Raw genomic sequence first — 18,705 nt, 5'->3', positions numbered from 1 at the left:
CAACAAGACCATGATAGCTACCATAATAAGTGAAATGTATTTTTTGTATTTATTATATTCTATTCTATTCTAGAAGTAGTTGCTCTAAAGTGTAAATGTACAGCCAGTTTTCAAGACATAGAAATAAATACATTTAGTTTATTATTTATATAAGTATTGTTCATCAAACGGAATAGATCTATTTGGCTTAGATTGGTATTCAAACACTATAGAGTGTTGGTTAATGCTGCATAAACTGTTGACAATCCAGACATTTGAAACCTGGGTTCTATTAACCATTCAATGTCCCAGAGAGATGCTTTGACTTTTAAATCACTTGTCCCAGACATTTAATAGGCTTCTCCATTTATTAAAACTCTTTGAGCCAGCAGCTTTTAATGTGTATATTTATACCTATTAGAGATTCATTTTGTAACCAACAAACTTAAGATCCTGAACAACCTTTACTCCTTTCCCTAGAAGTATTCCCCCCAGCCAGAATATGAGACTTGAAAAAAAAAAGCCATTCTCTCTGAACCAGAACAAAGAACTAATAGCAAATTTCAATTTGAAATTAAAAGAATTTTCAAAACAAAATGAACATAATAAATAAACAAGAAATTTTAACTTGAGTGCCAACAAACAGACTTCAATCAAACAAAAGAAACCTATTTACATTATGTATATAGAGCAGATAGTGCTAATGTTTAAGACAAGATTTGTTTACTCAGGTTCAAAATAAAAGCTCATGTCTCAAAAATAAACATTATTTTTCACTGTGTCATTAGTAGAACATTTTCTAACAAATGAGTTAAATAAATTTGAATGTCATTGGCTCCTCCTTAACCTTATCTTGTTGACTTTCTAGTGTACTATCAGGAGTTTTAACATTGACTTGAACAAAATTAACCTTTGTGGCTTTAGAGAGTTCAGGGCTAAGAAACACAGGATTTTCCTTCTTCAGCAACTGAATCTCAGCCCATACAGATGTATCATCGATTAAGGAGGTGTCTGGGGTAAATTTTCTGGTTTTCTTCTCACCCACTGATTTGTCTTCTAAAGTAGATGCCAGACACTTTTCTTTTAGCTTAACTAGTGCTTCATTTTGTGGCCGAGTTTTCTTCACAGCGTCCTGAGATCCATCTTGTGACAGACATTTATTCTTCAGTCTTAACAAAATGCTTTTTCGTAAAACATGTGTTTTAGTGTCGTCTGAATGATCATCAGCTTGACTAATGTCACCGTTATTTAAATCTATGGATTGTTCTTCCTGTGAATCAACAGGAGAAAGATTTTTCTCTGAACATTTTTCGGGTTTATTTTGTGAGTGTGATGACTGAGTCCTTTTCTCAGCTGACTTCGCTCTTGAAACATTTTTCTTCGATTGCCTCCTAGATTGTAGTTTCAGCTTTCCAATAAGATCCTTTGGAGGCAGTACAAGAACTTCATTATCTGACAGAACAATTTTCTTAAATCTTGATTCCTGAGTTTTTCTAGACGCAGGCACATTACTCATGGACTCTTTATAAAGTAAAGATAGGTAGTTTGTGTAGCCATACCTATTTTTATTTTGTTCCTCTTCTTCAGCATTTTCTATTTTTATAACTGGCTCATCAGGATGTGTTTCAGAAGAGACTTCATCATCCTGCATTGAACACATTAAATTAGTCTCAGTTGCTACACTGTGTTTAGTAGACTCTTGTTCTGGAATTAGGGCTAAATCTTTAGCAGCACGGGCAGATACCTTTTTAGCAGCCTTCTTTCCAAAAGCAGAACTACTGACAACCAATCTTTCTCTCTTTTTAGAATCTATTAATAGAACAAAATGAATATAAACAAAATGTTTTTAAAATGTTTAAATAATTGTTAAAAAGAAAAATTAATTTCATGTTATCTTTCTTTTTATATATATATATGGTTGACAAACTATCTGCTGCTTGCCAGAAGTTCGGCTTAAACATCAGTCAAAGCAAGACTAAGATACTTGTCCAAAACACAAACACTGCACCTCAAGTAAGCATTAATGGCCAACCACTAGAAATTGTTGATCACTTTTGTTACCTTGGCTCCATCATATCCAACAACACTCTACTGGATAAAGACATAAACAACAGGATAGCCAAGGCAATGGCCACCATGTCACGGTTGCAGAAAAAGAGTCTGGGACAGCATAGTGTTGACTAACAGTACTAAAGCCCTAGTCTACCGGACCTGTGTATTGAGCACCTTGCTGTACGGAAGTGAAACATGGTCTACCTACTCATGGCAGGAAAAAAAGCTGAATGTCTTCCACCTCCGATGCCTAAAGCGGATCTTTAAAATAAGGTGGCAAGATAAGATAACCAATGAGGAAGTGCTACAAAGAGAAGGGTGCCAGGACATCCGCTCTGTTATCAGCAGCAGACGCCTTGGCTGGCTTGGCCACGTTCATAGAATGCCAGTAAGTCGACTTCCTCAGGACATCCTGTATAGCGATCTAATAGAAGGCAGGAGAGCAGCTGGTCGCCCACTTTTACATTATACGGATGTATACTAACGGGACATGAAGCTCTTCAAAATCGACACTGGCAGCTGGGAAGAGATGGCACTGGAAAGATCCACACAGAGAGCATAAAGGAAGGGTCACGAATTGCAGATGTCATACACAACAGAAGCAGAAAGAAGGGTGAAAATGCAATGGCGCCTGGTGATTATATATGACCAATCTGCGATCGCAGCTGTGTATCAAGGATTGGCCTCTTTAGTCACACAAGAAGTTGCAAAGGGAAAAGATCGCCTCTTGAGACGTAAAATGCCACATACATACATATATATATATATATATTAGGGGTGCACCGGATAGTACTTTTTGATATCCGGCCGGAGCCGGATATGACCGGATAGTAAAATTTGATATTGGGCCGGAGCCGGATACCTAAGTGTCTTGTTAATAGCTTGTGTTGCTGAACATTTTACGAAACTGTTAAATAACATACCTATATTGGTTGATTTTATTTTTTTTTTCCTTTTATATACCTTATTGTTTTAAACTCTGTTACTGATTGATTTATTCAAACTTAACAGTATTTCTAAAAATCTGTATAGCATGAGTGTGTCTGTATGTACGATACCACCAACTGTAAAGGATGTGTAGGAAGGTCAATGTAAATAATGTTAGTATATATTTAACTAATTACTAATGTAAATCTCTCATAAGTAAAGTGCAATCTGCCTTATATAGTGGTCGGATGTATGTGTTCATGCATTTCAGAGCAACAACCTGGTCAGATATACCTAGTGAGTCTACACATGTAGTCCTAGAGTAGTGTGTATAGTTGTTTGTGTTAACCATCAAGCATTGTTTTTTCCTTGAGCATACGCACGCAATAGAGTCGGGTGTCAGTCAAAAAAGACAACACATTGGCATGGTCAGTCAAGCATATAGATACATTATACCCGTCCACTAGTTAGAGGTCAAGGTTTTTTTTTGTTGTTTTTTTACACTCCAGCATATTGTTTCTTTGTTTGCTAGATCTAACTGCGGTACTATTGTTCAATTTATTTTATGCGATTTAAAAATTTACTGTAAGGTTTTCCGTTATTTATTAAGTCAAAAGAATTAAATAATGAAATTAGCTTTCTTTCTAAAGGTTTTAATACAAGGCAAAAATACACACACGCAAACATGCACATCTTTGTTTTATTTTAAAGTGCAAAGAACGTACGTAAGAAACATTAAATGCAAAGATCGTATGTTTGAAACATCTTTCTTAATTAATACTTATTAATTATTTTATTCGTGGTTTCAGTAACTGTTACAAAAGGGAACGATAGTAATCCTATGAATGTTAGGTGTGTAAAAGTCGTCCTCGCCTGATACACAGTAGCTAAGTACGCATCTTAAGTAAAAAAAAAAATAATAACAAGGAGTTAATTGACTGTCACAAATTATTAAGAATATTGTTAGCAAATCAAGACACTTAACTGCAAGAGTAATATTCAAGTTAACACGTTAGAAAAATTATTTAACGTTAATATTTATTGACAGTGTAATATCCCTTGTTAGCAAGTTGCGTTTTTTTCATTCTGGCTTAAAAATGGTCAATGTCTATCAATAAATTGGGAGTCAAGGACCAAAGAAATAAAATAAAGAGTAGGGGGTGTTTAGCTCTCCATTTAAAGATAGCCCTGTTTGTGTCTTCTACAAAATAATTAGTTACTGGCTTACTGGGCTATATAATCTCGCGGTTTGTGTTCTGTGTAGCTAAATGTCACTCGTTTAGGTGCGTGTGATCTTTAGTCCAGCTTACTAATTGAGATTTATGTTCAAGTAACGTAGCACACTTGACAAGGTGTGGCCTCTAGACCAACCACGTGATTAAGATTTTTCTCCAAATAAGCAAACTCTTTGTCCGGATACCCGTGTAGATGTTTTGCTTTAAGTCCAGTCCACCCCCACCCCCCCACCCCCACCCCAATTAAGATTAACTACTAAGTAAACAAACATAGTTCCCTCGTGTGACCTCTAGAGAGTGCTTACGTCCATCGTATCTGACTTGGGGTCACCTGTCAATCAATGAACTCAATGTGATGGACTAAACAAATAAAAGGGGGAGGGAGTTCATCTGGAAATATACCTAGTCCTAGTTACCTTAGAGGTGTGGCTCTTGTAGTCCAGCCCCCCTAATAAAGATTAACTACTAAATAAACAAACTCAGTTCCCTAGAAAGGTGTGACCTCTAGAGAGTGTCAATACGCTGACATCAAACCTACGTCCATCGTATTTAACTTGTGGTCAACTGCCTATAAAAAAAACTCAATGTGATGGACTAAACAAATAAAAGGGGGTGGGAGTTGTTCATCTCTACCTCTGGAGATATACTCGCACAGCTAGACAGACGTCTGGTCAGCATGACGTAGTCAAGGAATGTAGCATTTTAACATGTTAACTAACCTACTCAAAGGTCAAGACAAATTGAAAAAAGTGTCAGCCATTGCTGCTCTATATGTAAAGCGCATTTATGATGTAAAGTTTCATTTCTATTTATATTAAGTTATTAACACGCCTTGTCTTTATAATAAACGATGTTTGGTGCATATTCATAATGGCTCTATTTTTAAGCACATTATTTTGTTTTAATATAAACATTAATACATTCTACAACAGACATTAATGGAACGAGGTCCACTTTATGCATATTAAATAGGTGTATTTTTTACTATCCGGTTTACTATCCGGTAGTGATATCCGACCGGAGCCGAATAGCACCGGATAGTAAAAAATGCCGGATATTCGGCAGAAGCCGGAGCCGGAGGGACTATCCGGTGCACCCCTAATATATATATATATATATATATATATATATATATATATATTACTTAAACTAATTCAAAATAATGATTTGTATTCTTTAGTGACAGTACAAGAACTTTATTATCTGAAAGAACAATTTGTATTTGATTTGTATAGAAATTACAAGAAAATACCACAATGGAAATAACTGCAAGAAATATTTGATTGACTTACTTCCAGTTTTTAAACATTTTGGTGGAACATAATCTTCATCTTCATCATCATCATCATCAACAAGATCATCATGATCGCTAACATCTTTTTCTGAATGGGAAAAAAAATCTGGCTCAAACAAGGAAAAATAGATTTAAAATATGGCAGTTTATGTTCTATTTCTGTAAGATTTTTTGATATGTAGTTGGCAGCAATGAAGTTCAATCATGCATCCTTGACATTGTTTAGTTTATCATGAAAATCTCCAATAGATCTGTGATCAGTAATGATTGGGTCTAGTCTAAACTATACCACAGTGAATTGCTAAAAAAAGAGAAATAATTGAGAACAAGAGTCAGAAGTAGAAAAGTAATAAGATCATTGAAAGGTGGCAAGTCGACTGAAATTGATAACATACTGTAAGAACTTTTATAACATGGCATCTCACATATAACTAATGTTATAAAACAATCTGCCAGAAAAAATCATACAAAAAAAACATGGCCAAATGAATTGACTCAAAGTGCTACTAATGTGTTGTTTCCGAGTGCCATGGTTCAGGTCTTCTGGAATTATAACATGTATTGGGTTTGATCCCAACAATTCGTTATTTTTTTCTAAATCTTTTACATTGAGAGCTTTAAAATGTGCTGTCAATTTAAAAATAGATCTGGAAAATGCATAGAATCTATAAGGAAAAACTAACTTATGACCCCAATTTATTTGTTTGCCAAGAGAAGTTAAGTGAGTAGCAATATCGACCATTATAGAGTTAGTATAAAAAACTAATGTTTCAAAATAATTTATTAATTTCATACCTTAGAGAGATTACAAGGTATTCACAAATCAATAGCTTTAAAAATAAAAGGAGAAAATGTATACTACTATTATCTTTTAGATTGTAGCTTAACTAAGTAAAGATATATGATTACAAATGAGACCACAATCAGTACCTTGGGGTTCAGGGATCTGTGGCGACTCTATATGATTGGCTTCACCATCTGCCACATTGAATACCTCCTTAGAGCCTAGCTCTGTGGCAATAAATTCATTGGGTTTTTTGGCAGAGGCACATCCAGCCAGAGCAAGTTCCTTTAAGTGTTTTCTTCTCTCACCAGTGGTCTACAAAAGTCAAGAGTGAGATATATTTTATCAAAAACTCTAAGAAAAGAGTTCCTTGTTCTTTTCTAAGATTAGTTAATTTAAAATACCAGATTGATTGTTTCATTTTCTTGGTTGAACAAGTTTTAATATCATTATAAATTTTTTTTAAAACACTTGTAAAAGATGATTTTTCAAGAACACAAAAATTGTGGCCTACTGGACAATTATAGAAAAGAGTAATTACAATTTAATTGTACATTTAAATTTCTGCAATTAAAACTCGTGACATACAAGAGGGAGATTTTTTATTATCATGTTTTTACTAAAAACTAATTTTCTATTAATTTTTGTAATGAAATTTACTTTCATAAACCCAAAAAAAAAAATATATTTTGAGTTATCAATGCAAATGGACAAAAAAAAACAATGACCCAGCTAGTAAACCATCTTGACTTCATAAGCTTGGCATGTTAAGGGTTAATTTAAAAACTGAACAATGCAGAACATTTTTTAATGGATATGTATAAATAATAAACAATAATAAATCAATGATAAACAATAATAATAAATTATCATAATCTTTGTTTCTATACTCTTCTTCAAGAAAAATTACAAAAAATAGTTCTAAACAGATAGTAAATGGTTGAAAATTAGCTTATTTATAATTGGTGTTAGTCTTAAAATGTTACTTATCTTATTGTTATATGCCTAAAATGTTACAGTTACCTCAGCCTGGTCTTCTTTTGTTACTGTCTTTGTGTCCTGAAAAGAGTTATAGAAATGTCAAGAAAAACATTAGGTTAAAGTAGACAACCTCTATTTATTGTTTTCAGAACTGTCCATTTAATACCAAACTACCAAACTGTAAGTTCAACAAAGTAAACAAAAATGTTATCTAAATAGCTTACCTTTTTTAAAATCTCTAAAATTTTTTCTTTAGATGACTGTATCAGTCTGAAGAGAAATAGAAATATATAAGTAATAATTATGTAAATAGGCACTTTGAAACCGTAAACCATATCCTCTTTGAATGCCCCTCCCTAATCCACCTTAGGCAAACCCTACTTCCACTACAGCCCAACATAACCAACACCATGTACGGCAGTGCTGAACAACTGAAGAAAACAGCACACTTTTTTTCCTTGGCACAGTCTGCAAAAGAGCTCACAGCTCAGCAGCAATAAAGCTGGCTAGAAGAAGAAGAAGAAGTAAATAGGCACAATAAGTAACATTTTTAAGCAAATAATAAGCAGCGTCAAAAAAAAAAACTTCTTTGACTTTCATAGTTCTCCAATAGGAATTATTTGTCCAAATGTATATGCAGTGGCAACAAGGAAATTAGTGGTGAGGTGACCAATCCTAGGGACTCTAAGTTCTTTTAATTTTTTAATTCTGGACTGGCTTTGATATGAGTTTTGTCTCTCAAGCCCTTACAGATAGCATTCAAAACTCTCACAGATCACCCTGATGATTAAAATGAGTAGAGTGAGAAGGCCAAACAAGACACTGAGTATTTGGGAAGTGGACTTCTATGATCTAGAAGACAAAACATTTTTTTTTTCTGTTTTAGTACTTTCTAAGACACAATATGGTCTTTTAACCAGACAAGACTTTAAATATCTTTTTTAACCCACGAAGCGTCTTAAGAAACTTTCTGTGGCGTTCGGGGAGTTTTAGCATTTTTAATGCATGTTAGAAAATGGTCTTAAAATGCCATAAAGTGAAGGTTGATATCCATGTTTTATATATATTCTGAAAGGTAATTGGACAGCGAACACTATAGATCATATATTGAACACCTGAATTTGATCAGTTGACCTTGACCCTGACCTAATTAGTATGATTGATTTTTTTTTTATCAACAAAAAAGCTTGTTTGCTGACCTCTGTGAGAAACATTTTTAGAGCTATAACAAAAGTTTTGATGTAATTGGATAGCCCATTCATTTTCCTTTATAAATAGATATAATTTTGTTAAAAATGGACCATTAGATTTGAAAAAAAAAATTTTTTTAGTGACTTGGTTACCCTTTTAATACAAGTAACAGTGAAGGAAAAAAAAATAGATAAAAATCGTTTTTTTTTTGTTCAGTTAAGTCAAAAGCATTTAAAGATTGAAAAAATAGAATACTTAATGCATAAAGAAGTCAATATTATCATTAATATGCTTCAATCTATCTTAAAATGTCTTAAATTTCACTAAATTTTGACTAGGTCTAGGTGCAGATCCAGTCCGGTCTCTAGTCTAGAGTCTAGATATAGAGTCTAGAGTCTAGATATAGACTCTAGACTTTAGATGACTACGGACAGTACGGACATAATAAATCATCGGCCACTTCATGAATAGATCTAGATCTAATATATAAAATATTCTCATTATTCCTAGATCTAAATCTAATTGTAATATTAAAAAAGAACAACTAAAAGTATTTGAAACTTTATGTTTTGTAACATCTCATGGACCCGGGCTAGCATCGGACATTGCAAGAAAAATTCGCCGGTGAATAATCAGCATGTAAACACAAAAACAGATGGGGAAATGGGCTATTTTTGGATCTGACAGGAAGAAGAATGTCTAATAGATCTGAAGTTTAAAAATGGTCACTTTAAAACGTGGATTGGAATAGAAAATCAGCAGTCTAAAGTCGGCCGATTATATCGGCCGGGACGCCACAGAAACGAAATGTCGGCCGATATAATCGGCCGACGACGCTTCGTGGGTTAATGGTGTATTTCTATGAAAGTTTACATATTTCATTTTAAAAATTAAAGGGTTCACTTTCAGAAGTCCTAAAATACCTCTTGCAACTATTTTGAACATGAGATTTTTTCAATAGCACTTATGGTTTTTAGAATCTAAAACTACTAGACAAAACTGATGCCCACTCAATTTTACACATGTATTTCATGCAAAGTCAATCCGGTGTCTGCACCGAACTACACAGCGGCATGTAGAGAAAAGTTGGCTATTTACCAAAAATCATCACTAGTCTTTGATAAAAAGAAAAACGAACAGGAAACTGCTACTAGAGCCAGAGAGATGTCTTGCTAAAAAAAAGAGCCTACCCAAAGCAACCTTCAAGTACTAAGACTTACTAGAAGTAATACCTAAATAATTGCAAGACAATGGGCCAACAAATAATGGCTGGACCTGTGATGAACTATCCAGTCTTGTAGTGACTGTGGTAACAAAAGGTGTGTATGAGAAAAGACTTTGGACTACTCACTAGCAAGTGTGTCCTGCTTAAATGATGACAGTATTCAGAGACAAGCCATTGCAAAAGAAGCAATGGATAGATCACTACACAGAACTGTATTAAAATGAAAATGTTATCTTATTGACTGCTGTGTTCAACTTCCCAACCCTAATCGTCATGAATGATTTGGACATAACTTCTTTTGAAGAGGAAATGAGCACAGCCATTGATCACAGGAAAGTGAATTTATTCAGACTGGAAAGCAAGAGTAATTGAAGCCACTAGCCTTTTGCTACTAAGTAGGAACAGTGCCTCAAGATATAAAAGATGCTAACAAAGTTACAAATTACAAACAAACTGTAACAATTATAGAGGAATCTCACTGCTAAACATTGTTGATAAAGCAATATGCCAATTGTGTAGATTTACAATAGATCTGATGTTCTCTTTGCAGCAACAATAGGAGAAGAGCAGTGAGGATAAGCAACTCAAAACTGAAATTGCTTAAGGAACCAGACACAAGGGGACACTAATAATCTGTGCATGCTGGCACAGGCCTCACATTAAGCGAAAGGACTGCAGTCCCCCCCTTTAGGATGAAGAGGAAGAAAGCTGCCTTGATAGACCTAAGAGAGATTCATTCTCAAACATGACCTGTGGCAAAGTTAAATGCTCCAGAATTGACATTTTTGGCCACAGCTGAGTCTTTCCCATTTTAAGGAGAAGCATTCAACCCCAGTAATTCACTGGGGACATTGTCACAATAAAAGAAGCCATATTGTTACTTCTATGTGACTATCATATCAATGAATTACCCAACAAGATCATCTGTGATAGTCTCACTGATGATGTTCAGACTTCTGTGAGGTGTTGTGTCTAGTGCAAACTTTGACTGCTGGTACTTTTCCATTAAGAATGACAGTTGCTGTAGAAAAAAAAAAGAATTAAATTGACTAATAAAACCCAAATATTTACAATACTAAATGATACATAGCAACTATAACATAATATTTACTACCTTTAATGAGTGCCTTGTACAAAAACAAGGATGGATTACTTGTAATATTAATTGTTAATTGTTAGATAATATTTTTACAGTTAATAAATATTTCCTCAAAATTAAGTTAACAGATTGAAACAGGATTTTTCAATGCAAAAAAAAAAATATATTTTAATGAAGGTAGATTTCAAATAATGCAAGTAAATAACCATTTAAAAATTCATCTCATCTCTGTCTATGGTCCCTTCTGGGGCATAGGCTACCAACCAGCTTTCTCCAGGCGTCTCAGTTCTGGGTTAGTCTCTTCAACTGTCCCCATGTCTAGCCCATCTGCTTGGCATCTGTCTCCTGGGCCATCCCCTCTTCCTCTTTACTTGGGGGTTCCAGGTTAGGGCTTGCCTTGTTATGTTGGATGCAGGCTTGCGAAAGGTGTGACCTATCCATCTCAAGTGTCTCTGAAGGATATCTTCTTCAATGGGCTGCTGCTTTGTTCTTTGCCAAAGTTCCTCATTTGAGATCTTGTCTGGCTAGCAGATCATAAGAATTTTCCTCAGGCATGTATTGATGAATATCTGGATTTTTTTCAGGTGGTGATAGTGGTTCTCCAGGTTTCTGCTCCATAAAGTAGTATTGGCTTAACAATAGTGTTAAAGAGCAGCCTTCTCTGCCTGGAACCAGTCCATCTTGACTCGCTGATTCCTAGGATGGTGAGATTGTACCTTTTCATCTCAGCTGCCACTTGCGCTGTCTTCCCAGTCTCATACATGGTCTGGTCGTTCCATGTGGTGGTGGTCCTGGTAGAGAGGATGATCTTCAGCCTGTCAGCTTCCAGATGACTCTGGCTTTCACAGACATTTGTCATTAGCCTTCCAGCTGTAGGTCCATCTTATCCCAGGTCCGTAACTGTTGATGATTTGCTGTTTGGTGTTTCTATAGCTAGTGGTTTTTCTACAGGGTAAGGTAACTAGCCATACCCCCAACCCTCCTCCTTTCTCAGCAGGGCTTCGGACCACCCTATGGCGGATTTCATTTTAAAATTAGACTTTGATAAATGCTAGTTTCAGCAAAAGGGCCTTACTTAACTCTTTTAATGAAAACAAACAACTCTTAAGTAGCTTGTAGACAATGAAACTTACTTCTAATGTCTCAAAGTTAAAATTTTCAGTTACAGCAGTACTTTCTTCTTTCATATCATCAGCCAAGTCTTCTTCTTTATCAGCAGGTAAAATGTTCTTGCTATAAGGATTATACTACAAAAAGAAGAAAAAAAAAAAGAGTATTAAAATATTGAGCTTCCCATATACTAATTATTTAATGGCATATTCTTTAATAATGTTTCTGGCTTTAAAAAAGAGGAAGAGGCAATGAAATTAATTTTCTTTTTACAAATCTATCACACTAAATAGTAACTAAGGAAGCATACTCAGGATAATGGCATAAGAAAGATTGTGTAAACTGTTCTTGTTGTTAGTAAGTTATTTCCTCAATATGTAACAATTTACTTGGGGACCAAAGATTTAAAACAAGATTTACATGTTCAACAATTACTTAGATTAATTTACACTTTAAACTTGTAGTATATCTGTTTTATAGCGCCTACATTATGTATGTATATATATATATATATATATATATATATATATATATATATATAGAGAGAGAGAGAGAGAGAGAGAGAGAGAGAGAGAGAGAGAGAGAGAGAGAAGAGAGAGAGAGAGAGAGAGAGAGAGAAGAGAGAGAGAGAGAGAGAGAGAGAGAGAAAGATTAAATTATTATTATTATATTAGGAAACACATAGCAAAAAAACTTAATAGATTCCTAAGCTTTGCAACACTAAACTTACTTCAGCTGCGGCATAACAAAACTGAAATGCCTTTTCTTCAAACAGTCTATGAAAAACGTAGATTACATCAAGATGATTTTGCTGGCTAGCTTGCTGCTCGAAAGTAACTATATCTTTCCATTGTGATGATGTCAACCTAATCTAGAAATACAATATTACAAGAATAAAAAATCTTAATCTCATTGTAGTCTTTGACTTACAATTTCAACAATGCAGCATGATGGTCAGTAATATGTGATAGTCAAACAAGTAAAAGCAAACACTGTGGCACAGTGTGCTCAATGTCATAAGAATACAACTTTTCAATATGGAAAATGTGATGTTGACTTACTTGTAAAATGCTCTTCTACAAATCACTCTAACTAGCAGGTAATAATTGTATATGTTATAGTTGTGGATTTGATCAATATTAAATTGCAATGATATCCATCCAAGGCTAGAGCTCAGCTCTGTTGTAATACTACTTTTTTTTTTCAGATTGTTAATGTTGTACGTTATTTTGTAGGGGTCAAAAGATTGTTAATGTTGTACTAGTAGATGATATTGTTTACTAATTCACTCAGCAGAATATAAAGATTAGTGATAGCAAACTACAGCCCGCAAGCTAACTCCAACCTGCTAAAAGGCTTAATCCGACCGACATTTGGTTTGCAATAATGAATTTAAAATAATTATTTCACACTCAAAGTTTTTAACACTTTTTTTTCTTCTTGATTTCAATGTGCTGGTTAGTAAAACATTGGAACTCTAAATCTCAGAATCAAAACGTAGAGGTGATTGAAAATGAAAGTGAGGCTGTTGTTTTAAGGACTATATGACACAAACATTTCACTTCTAAACACAAGTTTGGGAATAGAAAAATGAAATAATGTATTTCTTCCATGAGAAAAATTGATCAGCGGAATGTGAAATATTTAAATATATTCGTCATGACTCTTGAATGTTGCATTTTTTACAGATCATCTCTCTGTCAGCATGAATAAATTCAATGTTTAGATACAAGGGAAAAAAAATGAATGTAATGTCCATATCTAGAGCTACCTTCAATGTTTCAAACAACAACTTGTTCTAATTACCAATCAGTCAATTAAAAACAACTTCCCACATTTCAAAACGTTATATTCAGGTTAAGGAATTATGATGAAAACTTTTTAACTAGAAGTAATTTGAACTTAAAAGAAGATTTAAAGGGTCTTGACAAAATCCAGTTTACCAAATTTAATATCTCATATTCACAGAATTTGGGCATGATAGCAGCTTATGAAAGTGGATAAATTCAATCATCTAAACTTTCAAAAAGACTGTCATATATAGATTAAAAGATGAACATTTTAGATCACCCTTAACTACGTTATAATTTTAAAATGCATTGCAATAAAAATTAAATTTCTGTATTTAATTTTTTTAAATATCCTGGCCTACCGCTCTAAAAAAGTTTGCCCATCACCAACTTAGATCACTTTATTTTTAAAATAAATATGTATGCATACTTTCTCTGTTATTAATTTTTTTTTAGTTTGCAGAAGTTTTTTCCTTTTGTTTTCTTTGAAGTACTAAACATGTGACGATTAGAAGTATGCTTTTTTTTTAAATCTCAGTTTGGATATCTAGGTGGAATCTTTTACACATTAATTCTCCCGCTTCCTATTCTCTGATCCAATTGATGATTTGCACAATTATTCAATGTCAATTACTACATATGCATCAAGAAAAAAAAATTAACCAATTAGTTCATCAATTAGTCATAATTAATTGTAATTTATATACAAAATGTACTGCTCTAAGGGGAGATAAGCCTTGTGTAGAGAAATACATAAAAAAAATAAATTTAAATAACAATAGACTATAAAAACTTCTATTTTTATAAGTACTTGAATAACTCACTATCAAACACATTAGCCTTCCATCATAGAGGCTCAATTTAAAATACAGACTCAAGCAATTTTCTTTTTTCTTAACTCTTTCTCTCCGTAGTTATTTTAAAACGTTTCGACGGAATTCTTTATTTTACTCATTACCATTTCACTCCCCTGTTATGATTAAGCTTCAATAACTTTGTCATTTATTATCAGAAAATGTTTTATTTGGTATAGAAATAAAGGGTAATGCATGCTCTTTTTATATTTACACAAACTTAAGTTTCTAAATTTGAATATTTAATTTAATTTAATGAGGTCAAATCAACGTTGGTATCATTAATTAGGAGCGAAAGAGTTAAGACTGCTTTTCAAAAGGTAGCATTGATGCATCCCTCCATAATTGAATAACACTAACAATTCTTGTTTTTAAATATAAAATAAACAACTGTTTAGCATTTAGAGGGAGATATAAACCTCAAGCTAAAAAGCAAATCTTTTGAGTTCAAACTTTATTTTAAGAAAATGTAACATATCTCTATGTTATTTTTTAATATATAAATTTGTTAGCATTTTATATATTCAAAATTACCTTGACTTTAGGTATGATAGGTTGAATCTCATACAGCCCGTAGAGCAAATAGAGACCTCCAACTCTGACTTGAAATTGATATGGAGGTAAAAAATATTCCAAGGCTATCAACATAATTTCCTCGACAAACTATAAAAGAAAAAAAAGAAAAATGGTAACATGACAATAGACACATAAACACATTTATCTTGATTACATAAGTAGCAATCTACTTTCTATATAGTTTGATTTCTATGTAAAGTCATAAATATAAACTTTCCAAGCCTACAGCCACACATGCAATGCTTCTTGAACAGTAAATTTATCAAAATTTACTTGACTTTGGTTAATTACTGCTTATTCACACTGAATCCTTAAACACTAATTATATATACTCATTTTCAATATAAGCCTACCTACATCCAAAAATTACTTACTACAATATGCATTAGTAAAAAAAAAAAAAGTAAAGTACTCTTGCATGTCAAGGAGTTTAGTCTTACAATAAGCCTCACCAAGACTGAAATCCTGGCACAAGACTGAAATACCAGTGATAAGTATTGGAAATTACACCCTTATCGTGGTGCAGGATTTCACCTACTGGGGATCAACTATTGCCAGCAACCTAAATTTAGACTACAAGAATTGAAAAGGCTTCTGTGGCAATGGCAAAACTCTCCAAGCGTGTCAGGGAAAATTCTAAATTGAACATGGCAACCAAGATGCTAGTTAACAATGCCTGTGTAGTGAGCCCTCTTTTTATAGTAGTGAGAGCTGGTCAACTTACATGCATCAAGAGCATAGACTAAATAGTTTTCACTTACACTGCCTGCGATGCATAATGTGCATCTCCTGGAGGCATCGTGTCTCCAATCAGGACATTTTGAAATTGGCCAATATGCACCGTATCTATGCTCTTTTGATACAGAGAAGACTATGTTAGCTTGGACATGTCACTCACATGCCAGATGGAAGAATTCCTAAAGACATCCTCTGTGCTGAGCTTGCGAAGGTAGTCAGACCCAAGGGCTAGGCTAACAAAGACTAACATACAGAGATGTCTGCTAGACAAAAGAACTACAGGCATAAATGAAAGTTTGTGGGAGGAAATAGCCCAAGATCAGACAGTATGGAGACAGACTGTGCATGCTGGTATGAACCTGGCAAAGAACAAAAGAAACAAAGCAGCCTTAGTCAAGAGAACGAAAAAGAAAGCTGCCCTATCAACTAACCTTATAACAGTTGCATACACATGTACGAACTGAGAAAAACTTTGCCACACTAGAATAGGCTTGATTAGCCACAACAAAATCTGCCCCAGAAACTAAAACCAGTGACTCATCTGGGTGCATCCGTTGTCTTCTGAGACAGAAGGAACCATATATTATAACTTATTGTTCAATTTATTACAATTCATTAAATATTAAGTTTTTTTTACTATTCTAGAGTTAATCTAGTTTAAATCTAATCATAAGTATGTCTACAGATCATCTATTTTTATTCATTTTAATAGTTTTTTATTTATAATAGCAAACCTCTCTGGCTTCTCTGTCTGAGCTCCTTCCTATATATAGATATTCCATTTTTTTCTCACGCCAAAGTTTACTGAATTCCTCATATCTGACTGTCTTCAATTTGATATAATCATTCATAAGTCTTTTGAAATCAGTTCGAACTCCGATTGTAGGAAGATATGAAAAATCGTTACCTGAATCATCAAAAATGCGCTTTCGAGGTTTACCCATTTCTTTCCTCTTGCATTCAAGCTTGCTGAACTGTTAAAAAAAGTCAAAGATCTAGATTAGATAAAATGTAGATTAGATCTACTACTGATCTAAACTATTACTCTACTTAGAGAGGTGCGGTGGCTGAGCGGTAAAGCATTTGGCTTCCGAACCAGGGACTGGGGTTTGAATCCTGGCGAAGAGTGGGATTTTAAATTTCAGGATCTTTGGGTGCCTCTGAGTCCACCCAGCTCTAATGGGTACCTGACATCAGTTTTGGAAAAGTAAAGGTGATTGGTCTTTGTGCTGGCCACATGACACCCTTGATAATCGTAGGCCACAGAAACAGATGATCTTTATAAATTTACATCATCTGCCGTATACTCTATAGGTCACAAGGTCAGAAAGGGGAACTTTACTTTACTTTTGCTCTACTTAGAAAATTTATTTTTTATTAGCCTTTTTTACTTTTTTTTTACAAGCTTAGAGTAGGCCTACAAGAACTAGATCATACTAGAATAGATCTACTATCATCTCTAGGCATTCTAGGCCTAGGACTAGATGTTGATAATAGTCTAGGTATAAAATATAAATTTTACAGACTAACAACTAGCTAGATTAGATCTCTGTTTGACTAGAAGCTAGACTCGGCTAGAGCTTATAATAAAATATAGACTTAATACAGACATAGATTAAATATAAAAGATCTATTCTCTGACTATGACTATATTTATTTATATGTAGTATTATATTTAATATTACTTATTAGAAAATATTAAATTTAGATCTAGCTGGATCTAGGTCTTATCATGACTAGATCTAAAACAATCTAGACCTAGAGAGTAAGAGACAATCTAGCCTAGAGATTCAATCATATAAAATTTTAAGCAAAACTTAGAATCTAGATTAAATTCTAGATCTATTACTAATTATTACTATAAATACTATATATACTACTATTTTGCTAACTAGAGTCGAGACTTTACTAGGGTTAACTAGGACTAGAGTTACAAGAGACTCAGACTAGACTCTAGTTAGATCATGATCATATTTTATTAGATTTAATTAGATGATTATCATTATTTATTATACTAATTACTATGACAAGACTCTGTCTACTACTAGAATAAGTTGAAGTTGAGAATAACTAGATTTAGTACTACACCCTAGTCCTAGTTTACCTAAGAATCTAGTAAAAATCTAGTTTAGTCTAGCCTGCCTAGCCACTTAGCTACCTAGCTATCTACTGACAGTACTGACACTACTCACTGTCAATGTCTAGGAACTGGACTATCTTATCTTATCTAATATAATACAGACGTTACTTCAAAAAAGAAGATGATTACGTCCTACGCGTCATTATTAGTAGACGAGTCTAGAGTCTAGATTTCACTAGAATCTACTTTGTTGTCTTTATATAGATCATAAAATCAATAAACTTTATTGACTTTTATTATAAATAATAAAGATTATTTGATTATTGGAATTAGAATCTTATTAATCTAGACTACCCTCTCGGGTATACTATTAGTATTACTAATAAATAAGACGAGTAATATACTTAAACTTATTACTTATTCATAGATCTAGATCTAGTTATTATTACTCATTACTCAGTTACTGGCTTGACTAGAAGTAGAGTCTCAGAAGAATTAGACTCTAGATAGAATGTGTTTAAAAATTAAAGTCTAGTCTAGTCATCTCTAGTTACTCTAGTTTTATTATTATTAGTATTAGTCTTATAAGTTATAAGTATAATACTCTCTATAGTAGGTAATCTCTATTATATATCTAGATTCTAGATCTATCGCATACGCTTTATAATCTAGATCTTCTAGTTCTAAAATATATCTAATAGATCTAGATAGATTTATATTTCTCTGATAGACTATAGACTAATTCAAAGTTTGGTGGTTCAACTTTCGCTTTGCTGACCAAAATAACTTC

The 18,705-nt window shown here is 33.5% G+C and overlaps 1 protein-coding gene across 3 annotated transcripts; it reads right to left on the bottom strand.

The window, feature by feature from the left end:
- Nucleotides 1-685: 685 nt before the first annotated feature.
- On the bottom strand, nucleotides 686-18,705 carry LOC106072603 (uncharacterized). Of its 3 annotated transcripts, none has more exons than XM_056014555.1 (11): nucleotides 18,574-18,705; nucleotides 16,570-16,809; nucleotides 15,056-15,184; nucleotides 12,608-12,748; nucleotides 11,901-12,014; nucleotides 10,580-10,689; nucleotides 7,477-7,522; nucleotides 7,295-7,330; nucleotides 6,418-6,586; nucleotides 5,486-5,575; nucleotides 686-1,788 (listed from the first exon to the last, which is right to left on the bottom strand). In XM_056014555.1, the coding sequence occupies exons 2-11, from the start codon at nucleotides 16,777-16,779 to the stop codon at nucleotides 791-793; spliced, it is 2,043 nt and encodes a 680-aa protein (XP_055870530.1). In that variant the 5' UTR covers nucleotides 16,780-16,809; nucleotides 18,574-18,705; the 3' UTR covers nucleotides 686-790. The 3 variants fall into 3 exon arrangements, with proteins under 3 accessions (XP_055870530.1, XP_055870539.1, XP_055870547.1); XM_056014564.1 differs by having other exon boundaries at nucleotides 18,520-18,663; XM_056014572.1 differs by lacking the exon at nucleotides 18,574-18,705 and adding an exon at nucleotides 18,028-18,220.

Source organism: Biomphalaria glabrata, chromosome 1, assembly GCF_947242115.1.
Source record: "Biomphalaria glabrata chromosome 1, xgBioGlab47.1, whole genome shotgun sequence".
In the NCBI taxonomy this organism is placed as follows: domain Eukaryota; kingdom Metazoa; phylum Mollusca; class Gastropoda; family Planorbidae; genus Biomphalaria; species Biomphalaria glabrata.
The sequence above is the reverse complement of the archived record's forward strand: the minus strand, read 5'-3'. Positions and strand labels throughout refer to the sequence as shown.

Bases quoted from the DNA above. Each gene is read 5' to 3' on its own strand.
- LOC106072603 (XM_056014555.1), bottom strand. From the start codon at position 16,779: ATGGGTAAACCTCGAAAGCGCATTTTTGATGATTCAGGTAACGATTTT. The intron at 12,015-12,607 runs GTAAGTTTAGTG...TTCTTTTTGTAG, and splicing joins TTTGTTATGCCGCAGCTGAA to TATAATCCTTATAGCAAGAA. The intron at 5,576-6,417 runs GTACTGATTGTG...TTTCCCATTCAG, and splicing joins ACAGATCCCTGAACCCCAAG to AAAAAGATGTTAGCGATCAT.